This window comes from Ischnura elegans, chromosome 5 (genome assembly GCF_921293095.1).
Source record: "Ischnura elegans chromosome 5, ioIscEleg1.1, whole genome shotgun sequence".
Lineage (NCBI taxonomy): Eukaryota > Metazoa > Arthropoda > Insecta > Odonata > Coenagrionidae > Ischnura > Ischnura elegans.
Genome location: NC_060250.1, coordinates 120,606,046 through 120,623,670, shown reverse-complemented (window position 1 = coordinate 120,623,670; position 17,625 = coordinate 120,606,046). Strand labels below are relative to the sequence as shown.

Sequence of the window (17,625 nt, the reverse complement as noted above, 5' to 3'; positions counted from 1 at the left end):
ATATAAAATTAATGCAAACTCCGTAATTTTGATCAAAATGTCTCCCTTCAAGAAAAAAGTCATGTCACTCTAGAGAGGTAAAAATAGACAAATTTTACCATAGAATATATTTCATGAATAAAAAATAATAAGTAGGGCATGAGACGGCTAGGTGGCGACACTCTTTCAATTCCCAAGTTTTCGTTTTCCCATTTATATTTTTTTCGTGGCCTTCTCTTTGCTGCTTACTAATGGCTTACCTTTAATTGATTTACAGCTGATAACTGACCAATGTTCGTTCCATATTCTTGTCGGTTCTAGGGTATTCTTCCAACTGTTTCATTGCTATTTTTATGATACCATACAAATTTAAAATTTTTATAATTACCTTACCGTTATTTCCAGACAGAATAACTTCCACCTTGAGAGAGCCTTGAGCATCGACTTGAGTTGCCATTTTCCCACAATATTTCTCGAAACCAAAGTAAATTAGCAAATATAAATTTCAAAAAAAATTGGTAATTTCGATGCAGAATTGTTTGTGCTTATATTTGAGAAACAATTATGAATGGTATAGCTAATGCTTTTAGTATTATGCCCGACAGTGTAAAATCTATTGGTTTAACAACATAGTGACCTGAGGTTTATCAGATCGTTGAAGATATTCAGTGGCCTTTTTTCCAGAAATTCTCGATAAAAATTATAAATTCAGTTTCTTTATATTCTCGTTTGAAAAAATTGAGAAAACCTAAATAACAATGATTTGAAACTTTGAAATTCTCATTTTTCATATTTCTAAATAGGCAGAGGTCTTTCGGTCCGGAAGTCATCGGTATACAAAAACTAACGTAGCAGTCAACATGGAAATATCAGTAGGAATAGAAGGATTAATAACTTTGCTATTTCCACATGGTAATTTATTGGGACCGACCATGGTGCCGTTACAGCGTAACATTGTCAATGGTCGATCTCAATATATTACCACGTGGAAATAGCAAAGTTATTATTCCTTCTACTCCCACGATTATGAATTTCCGTCGAGTTACGCCCGCTAATATTAATTATGGAAATATCATATTTCTTCAAATAAAGAAAACACTCTCATTCTTGCCAGAATGGAATTTATTCAAACAAGTAATTTTGATTGTGTGGAATACATCTACTGTTGAATTTAGATCCTCCTGTCCTGGTTCATCACTTAATATTCATTCTTCTGGCCGCTCCGTTCCCTCTTCTACGATGGTGACTCCTTCGTTCGCCTGCATGCAGTTGGTATCTTGTACCCATTCCGCGCTTGAATGAAAAAAATATTAGTCAATTTCTCTGATTTACACTGAGAAAATAACATTGCGCGAAGTAAAAAAAAAAACATGAACTAGTAAAATTTTTTTCGAAGGCAAAAAGGCGGGAAAGATATATGCACCGATGCAATCTATATTTTTTCGACGATTTTGTTATATATTTATGAGTATTTCCGTATTGACTGAGTACTAAACCTTTGAATTTTTCTATTTACAGGTTCTAACTGAGATGAATCGTCATCTTTATTTTCGGAAGTATCATGCACGTTTCAAAGCTAATTATATTTTTGACAGAGTAATTCCACTCATTAGATTTTCACATTTCTCAGGGATGAGTTATGCGTATTAAAGTGAGCTAATTATAGTGAACTATTATATAAGTGAAATTATGTATTCAGCACCCTCATTGTCATGCACATTTGAAGCATGGTACTACAAGCGATTACAATTAACTTATAGTGGCGGCAAAATGTGTAATCCACAACTGTCGAAGTAATTGCTTTTACACACCGAGGCCCAACGCTGCATTTGAGAGGTATATTGAAATGGATATAAAGGTATTAGAAAAATATCTCGGATGTTGGCTCATATTTAATGAATTGAACAATAAATCATCTGAATCCAAAATGTAACATTTTTTCGCGACGAAATTTCTCCATTTTCAATTAGCTGTAGGCACGTAAAATACGGTTATAATGAAGAACATATATGATTATCGTGTACTTATAAATGTGTTATTTTTTCTCAAAAACTTTCAAAAATTGTGGACAAATCAACATGTAACCATAACAATAAAGTTAAAGATGCACTACCAGCATGTATCACACATTTCTGATATCCGTAGACGGGTAAATTAACAAATAGGAGTAAGATATCATGGGAGAAATTCCCTATTAGCTTAGCTGAAAGGATATAGACACGATAAATAAAGTACTACTCACCACGTGTTAAGTGGATAATTATTTAAAATGTGTCCATCCCCTATGTCCGAAATATATTCCTGGAATTTTGGTGAAGATATTGATTTCGAAAGTTGAGGTAGTGTTATCTGGTTGTCCGAACGTAAATTTGGGGAAGAGCTGAAGATCTTGCGGCATGGGTAAGGGGCGTCATACTTTATCAGCAGAGGCATGCTGGAGACGAAATTACTGGTCTTCCTGATGAAAAAGGGGTATAGCTTCGTAAGGGGCAATCCATCACAAGAGGTCGTTCTTTTTCTAATATATTTCGGCAACGGTGATTTCGTTGTTTCCAGGAGGGAGGGAGCAGATGCGGAGATTGAAGGGTTTTTAGGAATTTCGGAGGGGAAGTGGTCCCAGTTAGTTTCATTGTCTTCCTCCTTCTTCAACTTGCCGAAACAGCCTGGAAATAAAGGGATACCGTTAAAGTCCGGTGTATGGAAATAAATAGTAAATTAACCGCACGGTGCACTTAGAATAGTTCTCTAACATCTATTGCGGATAATTAGCGAAAAAATAGCGCAGAACTCGATGAAATCAATCCTGATATCCTTATTGGTATTGGTCTTATTTTTATTGGTTATGTGGCCGTATCCTTATGGAGTTTGGTCGATTATGAGTCAACAAGAAAGTAGTGTGGACGTTTTGTAACGCTCTATGATGTAGTCATTTGTTTAATGCTTTTTTTATCCGTGTTTTAACAGAATTCGTTGTCGTTATCAACTTAAGCCTTTGTGGTCGTGGCTTGTTCAACAAGCCTAGTGCTACCATCAGATCAAAAATCAAGTTCAACTCGAAATCACAAGGCGCTGAGTTTATACAAGGGAAATATTTCACGAGATATCTCACATCGAAAATTCTGGAAGAATAAACTCTTTGATTGAACAAACATAATATTACAACCAGTAGATAATTATTTTGAACGATAAAAAGGTACGTCTTGTAAAAGGTCGACAATCGATCCTGTATATTATTTCTTACTTCAAAAAAATTAATTTGGACCAGTATGCTTGAACTTTAAAAAATTGGCCTGCAAATTGTTTTTCGCAAATGCCTAAGGTCGCTTTTATTTTCCCGCGAATAGCTCGAGAAGTTGACCGCAGATCGACAAACGAAAAAATAGAAAAATGCAAATCTTTTTATTTTTCACATTTTATCCCCAATGATCGCAATAAAAAATGTGTGAAATGCCTTACACTGAGAATTGATGATACCGGTAGATTGCCATCTAAGAGCGTAATTCGCATATGTCTACAGAATCGTGAGGTATTAGCCGATTCTTATAAAATGCCTTTTTCTTACAAAACATTTATATCATTCACTGAGAATTCCGTAATTTACTTCTTTATTTTCAATTTTATCATCGGGTCTTGCATAACTTTACTTCGTAATTAACGAAATATTGAATTATTCACTCAGTACGAAATAATAAAAACCCTTGAAGTTATGTTTCAAAGATTAGTGGGCTTTCGAAATTCATTCTGATTGTCGGGATGGCAAACTGCCGATATTCAGGTATCAACTGATGCTCCGAAAAAAAAGGATGGTAATACTTAGTGTTTCACCTCCTTATATTGCGAAAAGCATTCCTTAAAAATAATGGATAGGACCAGTAGTGATAGCAGAAACATAATTAGGATACTTTCAACCCCGTGTAACAGAAAGCATGACTTTTCGCGAGAAATTTCGTGGGTGTTAGAAACTTATTTATGCTATGGCCGTGCTTACAATGAAAGACCATACTTATAAAAGAAAAACTATGAGCAACTATTCAAGAGACGCCGGGCAATGATGAACTCTTAAGTATATTTCAACAGGGATACTGGCATCAGCATAAGCCGCGCCTGCCTGTCCACATGTAGTCCCGATTTACAGCATTATCAACCGACCCACAGTATGATCACATTCATTTGTGGACGGAATGGATGAGTGAACCAAAACTGATGCGTTTAAAATTTTCATTACCCAAATAATGAATATATTTGTTCAAAAAAAAAATTGTTTTAAAATAAATATTATTATTTATATTAATCCTATTTTAAAACGGTCTACTTAGTGCGAAGTACCCATTGCTTCCATATTTTTTTCAAATCTTTCTTTCACTCATTACAAATTTCACATTAAATTACTTTCTCCCACAACCATAATTAGTGATGACTTATATTTACATCAAAGCCGTTTATTTTCCTATTATTATAAATCTGGCACTCTAATTACCTAAGCTACTTGCCACCGAAACGCTTAGTAATCCCTTAATTATAAAAATCATTGATTATCTGCTATTAGTTATAGATAAATAGAGCAAATTTTTCTTGTGAGATATAACTTTACTTCTACAATACGACTTTTATTAAGATTGCTAGTTAATCTCTATTGGCAAATACGTAATACCATAAAATCATTTCAATACTTACACAAACAGGCCCCCATGGCTTGTTAAATGCGTACTGGCTTCGAGGTTAGAAGTTCCGCGGTGTTTGAAGCCGTTGATACCTTCGTAATCTCTGTTATTGTGATTTCTGTCACAGGGATCGTATTTATCTTCTTCAAATTCGTCCGTCTTTTTTCTTGGCCTTAGTAGCCTCTCTTCGAATAACCAGGGCGAAGTTTCGTACGATATTTTCGCAGTGCGTGTCGCTTTAGCTGCTTTAGCTTTTAGTGCACCTCACTACTCTTCAATTCGTTTTCAACTTTTAGAAATATTTTCCTGGTTTCCTGGGTACCCATTGTCAATGTATTCACGGACGCTTAACATTGTTGTTCATAAGGCCATGCGAAAAATGCCTCCTGATGAATCAAACAATGCTTTAATACAAGCGTATTTGTAAAATTATAATAATTATTAAAATTTTCTTAGAAAAATTCATAGCTGCCTAAATTTTATTGAGATTATCACTTTCACAGGGAGTCAATTGCGTATTCTCCTGTAGGAGGATATTCACTGGAGTGACACTAAATTTATTAGATTCTGTTGACATTAATGTATATTTCGATTGCGTAATCTATTTAATTCTCACTGGTCCTAACATATGTATGCTGTGAACATTATTTCGTGTGTCTTTTTTCGGAGAACACACTGTTTGTGGGCGTATCTTATTGCTGCCTGACGCCTTATTATCTTCCTCGACGAAAGATAAAGTTCCCAAATAACGATATTTATGAAGGGTACAGTGTATCGAATTTCCATCGTAAATATCCGACGAAGTCCACAAACAAAAGAACGAGAATGGGGACCTAAATTTTCAATGAACCGTTGACTGACAAGAATACTTTCAGAATAAACTCCAGCCAATATATCCCAGTTTTCTATATATCTAAATTTCACCCTGGCACAGCTATAAACTACTGTAATACCAGATGATTTGCAAAGTAGTTTTTCGAAAAAACAGTCATTATTATGAAAAATTATCATGAAAAATTGATGCGCCAGATGATTTTCTGGCCGAAATTAATGTTAAAATATTTTTGCACTCAGGCTCATTATCCGTGAATTGTAGACTTGAATATTTTTATTGGCGTATAGGTCTCTTAATTTAATTTGATTACTTTCAAGATTTGTAAGGGTTTCTGACTTTAGTTTGGTTGAGGTTTTTTTAATAGCATGCAAAATATGGGATAAACATTTTATGCGTCCGTATCATGTCATGGCCAACATACTAACCGCATGATTTAACCCTCCGTTGGTCGCTTAGCGTCTACCAAACGCCAAGCCATTTTCCTTCCTATGCCCACATCGTATTTTCTTAGTTAGGAATCTCATATTCCTCGTATTTTATTATTCCGAAATAGTCACCAATATGACTATATGTTTGGTAACATTTAAGGGATAAATTTTTATATATTGTTGTTTTTGGAGTCTGGTAGACCACACGCGACAAACTTGAATTATATTACGTTACATGCTAATACCTTCGTGATCGCAAAGTGTTTAAATACGTCTATAATTAAAACCAACAACTATTTCAAGCAATACATTTTGGAGGCGCGTCTTATTGCTACGAATTTTTTATTGCAATCAATTTAACGCTTGTATAAAACTATTATTGCGATGAATTTACTTTGGCTCTCACATAATTTGAGTGAACTTTGGCGAAAATACACCGTTTTAGCCTCTACTACATACGTTTATGGTGGCTCATTGAATGAATTGATGTAGACGTATGGCATTAGCCGTAAATATACTCATAACAGTTGTGTGGTTGCATCGAATAATAACTTTCTAATCTGATTGGAGATATTTTGGTTCAAGTTCAGCTGAACGCACTATCAGCATAAAATGCCTCCAAAATTTAAGTTTCCCTCTGAAGTAAAAATTATTTGTTTGGTAATTAGCCAAATAAGTACTGTGAAACTCTGGAAAATACATTTGCATTCACTGTCCAAATTAAACATGTTGATATAATTTCAATAAAAGAAAAATTGTAAGAAACGTCGAAATGAATAGTATTCAGTATTTTATTGATACAAATATATCTATAATTGTTACGCATAAATCTGTTGTCCATTCATTTAGTATTCAATGAATGATTAATTGTAGCTAAAAAAGTTATTTTTACTTTCATGCATTTTGTTTAACCATTCCAAAATGGTGTCCATGAGACGCCGCGCGAAAAATAGCGTTCCAAAAGCAGTGAAGTTTCGGGTTTCACACCGAGTCAGGTCCTCCATTTCTCCTTCCAACGTTTCAATGAGCATCAAAACTTTGGAAGGAGAAATGGAGGACCTAACTCGGTGTGAAACCCGAGAAAACTTCACTGCAATATTCGCCGGGAAAAAAACAAATATTATAATAGCGTTCCAAAATGTGACGTGTGTAGACCTCAGATTTCCAGGGAATGACTTCTCCGAATCGTATTTTGTCTGAGCTCTTCGCGGCTTATGAATCACCACCGCGATGCGAGGAATGCTATAGCCTTTGCAGTCGAATCAAGGGCGTATCCAGGATCAAAAGTGGGGCGAGCCGTGGTAGTTAAATTTGTAACATTTTAGTATGGAAAAGGTGGGTGAAACCAACATTTTAAGAAAATTAAAACAGCGCTTTATAAGTTTTAAAAATTACATTGGACGGCAAAAAATAATTTTTTCTCGAGCCCTGATACCATTCCTGCAGATTCTTGTGTAAAATTACTTCCTAAATCCGATTATTACATCCATTTTCCTCCATCACCCACCATTTTCGGGGGGAAGCCCCCCCCTCTAATTTTCATCACTTTTGCAATAATTTGAAGGAATGAAAAGGATTATATTAGCATTTATATTTCTTATTAGGTTTTTGATTCGTGAAAAGTTCTAAAACTTGATAATTAATGGTAAGGATATAGATTTGGGGGAATTAGTTTCCCCCAAATTGAAAAACTATTTTATTTTAGTTGCATGCAGTGGCGGATCCAGGATAGGGACAAGGGGGGGCTAATTGGGGGTTAAAATTCCAGCATTAGTGGGGGTCGGAAAAAATTATCATTCTATCTAGTGTAAATTGGATACCCAAGGGGAGGAGGTTATAGCCCCTTAGCCCCCATAGGTCCGCCACTGGTTGCATGTCTTATACATATATAATTTTCGTGGGTTTAAAGAAAATTTGTTCCAAGCTTTCGTTTCGATCCAATCCTGATTATCCCTAAATACTCTTGTGATTTATATTTCTAGGGAGGGGGGCAGCTGCCCCCTCCTGTCCCCCGCTGGGTACGCCCATGTCTTCAGGGTAACCATCGCTAGAATCTTACGTTAAAATCTTACGGCCCATTCCACGTGAGGGTCGAGGCGTGAACCAAGTCTTTTCCGTCAAGCCTTGCATTAAAAAAAAAAGAAGAGCAAGTTGGCTATCCGCCTTCGTTCCCACGCCACGTGGCGTAGTATTCAAGTAACAATGCTCTGCAGATTCGCGTCACTTCGGAGCCAATTAGCGTCCATCCACCAGTAGTTCCGCCACCCTCCGCAGTACACTACCGCCGGCTTAAATCTTTCAACACACCTTTTTAAACTTTCCGGATACCGGGTGGACATTTTCAAAAGAATTCCGATTTTTTTCACTACTTCGGGAATGTGAAACGTTTTCTTACTTGCTTCACTATATCACCTCGTGTTCCCCCCAGGGAGGCAGAAGAGAGGAAGGCATAGATTTATTGCATCCCTCAAAATCGTTTGCAAAATGTCCAATAATTGCAATATCACTGCAATGATGAATAAGTTAAAATGAATCGCTAAAATAATAATTTTATTATTGTCTTTCAACATATTTTCCCCAAAAATTATCACTTCCTTTTAAATGATTCATATTCAATGAGGTGTCACTGTGTCGCCTACTCAAGTTTTAAAAATGTCTTTTAATAATGCCATAATCTTTTGTAATGACGGACGCAACTAATGGTAAGCAATAAGAGATTCAATACATCTTTTTGTTGAAAGATATCACGCATGCTAGTAAAAAAATATTTTACAACTGAAATGAACTCGAGTACGCAACGCACGATACCATGTAGCCACCTCAATGACATTTATTAGTGCTTGAATAATATATCTGTTGACTCCCATTCAAATATCATGGTAGAAAAGAGTACTTGCACGTCTATAATAGCGATACATAATCGCTTAAATTCTGTAATAAGTTACTTATTATAAGTTTTTAATTTCTTGTTACGTATAATTAATGATTTCATTTATTACTCCGTATTTATAACCAAATCGGAAGACAATAGCCAAAGGAGCTTCATCGCTGAAAACAATACAATTCAATCAGAAACGAAAGAACATTAATAATTCCTTAGAACGTAAAAAGGATAGACCAATTAATACTTATGTAATACTTGACGAAACGAATCCTAAAAATATTGCGATGAGAGAGAAAACCAAGATCATGTGGTTTTGTAAAGCATCGCGAGCTAGGAATGTGAGACTCAAGATAAAAGTAAGCAGGGAAAAACTTGTGCAGGTTAAGCAATTCAACTATTTAGGCAGCACATTAGAGGAAAAAAGAAGCAATAATAAAGACATCAGGGAGAGAATTTCCTTTGCAAAAGAGGCGTTCGGGAAAAGGAAGGAGCTTATGAGAGAATATTTATGTAAGAGTTTAAAGAAAAGATTAGTAAAGATTCTCATATGGAGTGTATGACTTTCCACTGCGGAAACAAGGGAGAGAACACTGGAGGAGTTCGAGATATGAGTCTGGAGAAGAATGGAAAAGGTGAAGTAAACGGAGAGGAGAAGGAACGACGAAGTGCTGAAGCTTGAGCAGGCAGAGCAATTCAGTTATTTAGGCAGCAGATACAGTGGTATTACTACAATTACGGATTAGGCAACGGATGCAGGAGTAAAGACATCAGGAAGAGAATTGCATTAGCAAAGGAGGCGCTCATGAACAGGAAGGAGGTTATGAGATGATCGCTATGTAGGAATGTAAAGAAAATGTTAGTGAAGAGTTTGATCTGGATTGTATTTCTTTATGGTGCAGAAACGTGGGCACTTAGGAAGGAGGACGAGAGAAGACTGGAGGCGTTCGAGATGTGGGTGTGGCGAAGAATGGAGACGGTGAAGTGGACGGAGAGGAGTTACTACGAAGTGCTTGATATGGGGGTGAGGAGAGGCAGCTTCTAAATGAGATGCGGAGGAGACAGGAGGTATGGATGGAGCGACTATAGAGCGAGGAGGGGATGTTGAAGACAGTGTTAGAGGGTAGAATGGAGGGTAAACGAGGGAAAGGAAGGAAAAGGATTTTTAGGTAATAAATAAAACGGAGAAGGCCATATTATAAACATTGTACTCCCGAATACTTCTTTAATACTCCATAAAAACCTACCTTAATCTGAGAATACTTTAATAATAATGGTGAATCATGGACGCCTCCAACCTTTTTGCTTAGTTATTTATGCCAAGCAATTTATGCTTGCAGATCACTGCTTCTTTGCTGCCCCTCGGCCCCTGTGGTTTTTCATTCGTTACGCACTTGTAAGCAATTCCTTCCAACAGTTAAAAGTTCTCCCTTAGCTTGCAAATGAATGAGAACTCTCATGGCATTACCAACTTACGAAAAGTGAGCTGTAACTATTGTATTTCCTTATTTTATACTTGAGTATGAATGACTGGGGAAGATTATTTTGCCACTCCTTAAATCTCCCTTACTTATACTGATTATCTTCATTGACATGTGATTTTGGGTAATATTTCGAAGCTTGCCGCGTGAAAGGCTGTGAAATATACATGAATTGCCACGAGAATATATTATCCACGACTGGGAATCGAAACACGGACCCTTGGCTTTCCGGGTCACTGCGCAGGTCGAAACACTATCCATGTTTCTTAATTCCCATGGCCTTTTTACCAAGGCTCATGGTACCAAAGGCGTAGCCAAGGGGAGGATCCGGGGGGGTCCGGATCCCTCCCCCCTCCGAAATATAAAAACACAATCATTTCCCTTCATAAAAAAAATATATTGAAAAATCATGAATTAAAAAAATATTTATTTAACAAATTAAGTTTTTTTCGATTATGAAAAGTGTTCAAATTAGTTTAAAACCCATTACTTAGTACCCTGTTTCCAAAAAATTTCCCCTCCCTGGTTTTTGACCCCCCCCGGAACGAAATTCCTGGCTACGCCACTGCATGGTACCGGTTTAGGGCCTTACACCTGCGCTAAAGTCGCGCATGGCGGTACGTGTAAAATTTAGAAAATCTAGAACATCTAGTGACATGATGCTTGGACCAATTCCCGCGGGATTTCAGGAACCTGGATGGCGTAGTTGTCTGCGCAGTGGCCCGGAAAGCCCAAGATCCGTGGTTCGACACCCGGTCTGGGGGAATTTTTCTCATGGCAAATTATGTATGGACACTTCGTATTATCTTTGTATGCGATTATGTATCGATACTTCAGTGGACCTGAGGAAGCCAACTGGAACGTTGGCGAAATATTGTCCTACAAAATGGATAAACGCGGAAGAATACCCGAAAAAATCACTAAGTATGTATTTGTGAATTGGGTCGGAGAGAACGAAAACAAACCTTTATTATTTACTTTAATAATAATATCCGTTGCGAGGTACCTAAGCCCATTTCGCACGCTGCGTGAGGAAGTATCAAGATAGCCGTGCCCACGTAGCGTATCTCTTCCAGCGATCCTGTTTTCTCCCCATCAACCCTTCACTCCGCGCACCGGCTAATTTGGCGGCACTCTTTCTCTCTGCATACTCGTGCCGCCGGGGGGCAGCACCTGCTGGACACCTGTCCAGGCCGCCGCCTGTTTCGCCGCTCCTCCTGAGGGAGGCGCGTGATGCAACACCCAGCCTCCCAACGCCCACTTGAGCGCGAACACTTGAACGACGGCCGCGCGCATATAAATTCTCGTCTTTTCCCAAGCGGAGCCGCTGCCCACCTGCTCTTCTCGTCTTATCGCAGCGACCTCACTCCACCATTACCCCCACCCCTCCTTTCCTCTCTCTCTCCCAAACGTGTGCATTAGGGTGGTCCTTATTTTAAAAGTTTTCGGATTTCTTTTGTGATGCCCCCCCTCCCCCCATTTTTATTCCATTCGGTGAGAAAATAAATCATGAAAATTATTTCTGCAATCGGATACCGGGAAAACTCGCATCGCATCAAAAGTTTAGAAATTTTGGTTTTTTTGGGTGTTTTTCGGATAAAACTGAAGATGATGTCACTCTGGGATTGTTCTATCTCTTTTTTGTCTTCTACAACGACTCATTACACATTTGCAGAGTATAACCTCAAATTTCTTTAATTTCTGCCCATTGGTTCCCGAGATATCGCACCAAGAGTGAGCGCGCGCCACCCAAGTCAGACAATTTGGGTGTCACGCGGATTGCATACTCTCAATATTTTTTTATCATTCTCACTCATCGTAAAAGCATATAATTCATTAAATAAACTTTAAACTTAGTCAATATAACCTTGAATGCTATATTTATTTCTAATGCTATTTCATTCGGAAGACTGGTCGAATTCGCTGCATAATATCCTTCGAGCCATCTCCACGGTGTTTGGCATGGGGTGACCAATCACCAGAATGCAAAACTATCCCATAATGCACGCCACACGAGCAAAAGAATATTACGCATAACAACCAAAAAATACGTACACATTCATGCCAAGGCAAAACTTGCCAAATGCATCAACGCTTCAGTTCAAAAACAAATATTTCATGAATTTTCGAATGAGTGACCATATTTATAGATATAGATATTTATACAGTGACGTGACTAGGAATATGGTCTGGGGGAGGGGATGGGCGAAGGGCGATGTCCCACCCACCTAACCCACCCTTTTACGAAATTTTTGGTAAAATGACATACCTGCAAATACATTTAACATAATTTTAGCTCTAAAAATTCGGGTTTGATTAAAAGGTTACGTTAAAATTTACCATAAGTCAAAAGAAGACAATAGTTTTGAATATTATTTTTATTTCTCTGAGGCTTTGGGGGGATCAATCCCCCTCACTCCTCCCCCCCCCCCCCCCCCATAGTTACGCCACTGTATTTATAGATATAGCTATTAATGATAAAATAATTCTTGAAGTATAGGTCAAATGTATATGATGCAAAAAAAGTTGTTATCCAATGTTTCAGCTTATTTAAAACCATCATCAGGGCTATGAATGAAAATATGATAAAAAAATAAAATACATTGATATACAATATAGTTACATACATAAATGTTAAGTCTGATGATAGTTTTAAATAAAGTGAAACGTTGGCTAGCAAATGTTTTGCATCATACACATTTGACCTATACTCCAAGAATTATTTCATCATTAATTGAATGAGGTCAAGATAAGAGGGAAATATCTAATTAGATATAGATATAATACCTAACGAGTCACCTCTAGAGTGTTTAGCAAGGGGTGACCAATCACATAGAATGCAGATAGAAATAGGATAGCACATGCACACCACACGGTCATAAGATTTATTTCACATAATAACAAAAAAATACGTCAACATTTATGTAAAGGCAAAACTTGCCAACGTTTAGTAATTCCTTAAGTTAATCTATGCGAGGTTAGAACAATGGAAAAAATAAATACATGCAATGACTCGTCCTAGCGAGTGACTCCATTAATAAGACGCCATTAATCTAGACACCGTTGCCATCCTTAATGATACGAAGAATGAATGAAATTTTAAATCACTCTTATTCCTGTCTATTTATTTTATATTTCCTCCTAATCACGTCCACCAGAGTACGACGATTAGCAAAGGATATGTTTCACATCGTCCGAGAAAAAATCTTCACCGAATTTATTAAGTGACTTATGACCTGCTCCCATGACTACGGATACACATTCAGAAACGCGGAAACCTCTGAACCTGAGGCATGGCGCCATTTCGTGTACGCCAGGTGATTGAGGATATTCTGATGCTATACACATTAAATACTGAATTGCCAAATGAAAAGTAAAGTGAGCATGATAATTCAAAGTTTAAATTATATTATTGTCTCCATTTTGATTCCTGAAAAATTTCACAAACAAATAATTCATGAAAGGAAGCAGATTTCGTGAGGGGATTTTTTTCAGTACGTCGGATAACTGAGGATATTTTATGCTGATTATATTTATAAGAAAATAACCACATTCAAAACATAGTACCCATAGTCATTTTGGATTTTATTCCAGTTCTTATGTCAATGTTAATGCCTGTAAGCGTTAACAATACCGATAATTTCTCGAAAAAAGATCGGGGGATCATTGTTCTTGATCTTTTCCCTTTGTTCCAGATGATCATGGAGAAATTTTACACTGACCGATACTGCTCGTTTTTACAACATAAATTCTCAGAACTGATGATGCCTCCTTAAAACAGTGGCGCCCCATCTGTCAATTTGATCTTCTCCACCCGCCGTGGCGCCAAACCTAAGAGGCTAGTATTCTTTCTGATCAACTTTTTCAACGGCCCATGATTCTGATCCGTTAGCGTTAATTAAGATCAGCTATTGATCCCTTAGCATCGACATACGACTATAGACTGACCATCGACCATTGATTAAAAATCACCGCAGCCTGCTGTTAACGTACGTAAGCCACTATCCTATGGTCCAAACTGAAATTACCGATTCATGGAGAAAACTTACATGCCTACGAGCCTAAAGCCTGAATCACACACGATCATTTCTCCGTCAGTCAGAGTGATAGCTTTAGCGACAAGTTTTTAAGGGACCAAAAGAGTGATCGCTCGACGAATCATTTTCTCAATCACACGGTCATTCTCACCAGGGGCGCAGATAGGAATTAAGGCTGGGAGGGGTTTTAGGCGCAACTAATACTGGGATGTTTGGGGGTACGGCATACCCGCCAGGGTAAGCGGGAGGTGCGGGGGCCCTCCCCAGAAACATTTTAGGATAAATAGTGAGTTTTACGGCTTTCTCAGGGATATTTTATAAATCCTTACACTATTCTATAAGTAATATTAATGCAATTAAGTAAAATGGATTTAACTTAAAAATTTCTCTGAGCTCTGGGGGGGGGGGGGGTTATCCCCCAACGCCTCCCCTCGCTGCGCCACTGATTCTCATCGCGCAAAATTTTTGGAAAGCATGGTACTAAGTAGAGGGTTTTAAACTAATTAAACAGTTTTCATAATCGAAAATACTTCATTTTTCACAGAAATCCTTTAAGAATTCATGATTTTTCGATATTTTGTTTTCTTTTATGATGAAGCAAATTAATTGTGTTTTTATATTTCGGGGGGGCAGTCCAGACCCCCCCCCTCGCTACGCCACTGCCACCGCCCCTCATTCCACCGCTTAATCCGTCACTTTCCGCATCAACAGTCATGCAATTAAAAGCCAAGCGTGTCGTTACAATCGCTGTTGGTGGACGTGCGTCCTGATTGGCTGTAGGACGATACCTGTGCGATGGTTTCAGCGATGGAACGTGCGATTTCAGCGACGGAAAAAGGAACGAGTGATGGAATTCCATCCCTGGAGCCATCGCGGAGAGTGATTGAGTGAGCAGGTCATTTTCCTACCATCATTGAAGCGATCGCTGGAGTTGTCGCTCAAAAGGGACGCAAAAAACTATCGTGTGATTCAGGCTTGATTGCAAAGGTAACTCAGATTCTCATTTTGCGTTTTCCGAACTAAAATATCAACATACGCATAGGCGGATTTAGGGGGGGTGACATGCCCCCCCCCTCCCCAGACGCTCAAAAGGTAAGCCAGATTTTTAATACAAATATGAATAAAAATTTTATATTTTGATATGAAGGTTATAAATATATACTTATTAAAAACGTTTATATTAAATTAAAGAGTACATTTCGTAGAGTAATAGTTGCATATTGTGTTCAATCCCAAATACGAGAAGACCATTTGTTTGCCTGTCAGGCCATGGTGCACTCCCCAGGAAAAAATCCTGGATCCGCCCATGAACATGGTGCCGGAACGCCGTCCCGGCAATGGTTAACAAAAGGCATAATAGTCAAAACAACAATTTTTTACAATTTTGGTGCCTCAAAATTTCTAATATTTTTTGTAGCCAAAATAAAAATATTTTTCGATTTGTTTATTCTACATTTGCTAAAATAAATTAAACACACAGAGCAGTATTTCATTTGCAAAAAAAAGCTAAGGAAAGCGCGTTTCGGCACTGCTAATTTTGCCATTACGTCACTGTTCCACAACGAATGAATTTACAACCGCGAGGATGGGAATGCTTACTCCTTAAATATTGAATGTGATAATTATAGAGCTTAAAAACCAGCGCTAAGGCGCCCCCTGCGCGGCCACGTAATTTGCTTACTTACTGCTTAAACCGGCCCTGTGGGTTAAAGTGAGTATTTTCCCATTGCTGAACCCATAAATACTCTAAACATACATGGTAATATAAACTCAATGGCTGAACCACTGCTCATCTTTGACGCCAGACCGTACTCCTACCCCTCCTACCACAACCGATCAGCATTCAAATAGGTGTGCCGGATTGTACGCTATCGGAGAAGGCTGTTGACGTTTGCGCATATCATTAAAGCGATTGTGACGACAATAAGCGCGTGATATACTGACGTCACGTAAATGGAGTTGGGGTAATGTAAAGACGGGAGTGAACACGGGGAGGAGAGGAAGCGGGGATCGATGCCTCCCGCAAAACACCGCCCCCGCTTTCACAACCAAGCGGGCACAGGAACCGACGACAAAAAATCACAGGCGTACAAGAATTCACAATCGGCTGAGACCAGTGACTAAGCGATTTAAAAACGAAGGCGGCAGAGCCATCTCGTTTTCATAATTCTAAACTATGACCGGGGACCAGGAAGTGACATCTGTAAGCACTCTACGTAACTACAAGTACCCACGGCGGAAAAGACGGGTGATTTGATTATTGCATGCAGCATCACACCGAATCACGGGTGTAAGGAAGGGAAGGTTTGGGAGTTTAACCCACCAGATACTGTTTTTTTGATAATATAACTTTTACAAAAAAGAACAACATTTAATATTGAAATCACAAAATAATAATATTGATAAATGTAATATATAATAATATTTAATAAAATAAAATGATAAAGCAAGAGAATATTCATGTAGATAAACACCAAAAAAGGCATTTACTTTACAAGGCAAACTTTACCCTAGTAGAGGTAGAATGAGCGTGCCCTCCACTCATAATCAATGCAGTCAGAATTTCCCATCCTAAACAACATTTCAAGCTGTGCCCTCGCTCGTCAAATTTTCCGGTTATGTTCTTCATTATCATTGAACTTGTTTGTAGTACATATATCTAAATATTATATGCTTATATTTATTTCATATAGTAATCGATATGAAAGATTACTAATTGCATTTTACTTTAATGAATGTCATATTGTGGTAACACAGCCGTGTATTTCTAATCGATGTTGTGACGTAAGAAATGTACTATGTGGCCAGACCATCACGCCACCCTCATCCAACCAATCAAAAACCCGAGACCATGATGATTCCAATCTGCGTCCTCTCTCTCCTCACCGCCAGTCTTATCTACAAATGAGCTCCCAAGATGTCACCTACAGTGGCGCAGCGAGGGGGGGGTTTTGGGGGATAAAACTCCCCCCCCCCCCAGAGCTCACAGAAATTTTTAAGTTAAATCTATTTTACCTAATTGGATTAATATTGCTTATAGAATAGCGCGAGGTTTAGTAAAATATCCCTCAGAAGGCTGTAAAAATCACCATCTTGAACCATTTATCTTAATTTTTTTCCGGAAGGCCTCCGCAACTCCCGCTAACCCTGGAGGGTATGCAATACCCCAAGCACCCCAGTATTAGTTGCGCCTGAAACCCCCCTAGCCTTAATTCCTAGCTGCACCCATGGTCACCTATGCTCTGCCCCTCCCGGTGTCAGTCACATGGTTATCACAGTAACCAGAGTTATTATGTAATATCCCAATAATTCATCTCTTTAAT

General features: G+C 38.1%; 1 protein-coding gene across 1 annotated transcript; it reads right to left on the bottom strand.

Moving 5' to 3' along the window:
• Positions 1–1,146: 1,146 nt before the first annotated feature.
• LOC124159878 lies at positions 1,147–4,781 on the bottom strand. The gene is made up of 3 exons (XM_046535775.1): positions 4,654–4,781; positions 2,222–2,642; positions 1,147–1,272 (listed from the first exon to the last, which is right to left on the bottom strand). Exons 1-3 carry the CDS (start codon positions 4,667–4,669, stop codon positions 1,185–1,187), a joined length of 525 nt encoding a protein of 174 aa, XP_046391731.1. The 5' UTR covers positions 4,670–4,781; the 3' UTR covers positions 1,147–1,184.
• Between the last annotated feature and the right edge of the window lie 12,844 nt (positions 4,782–17,625).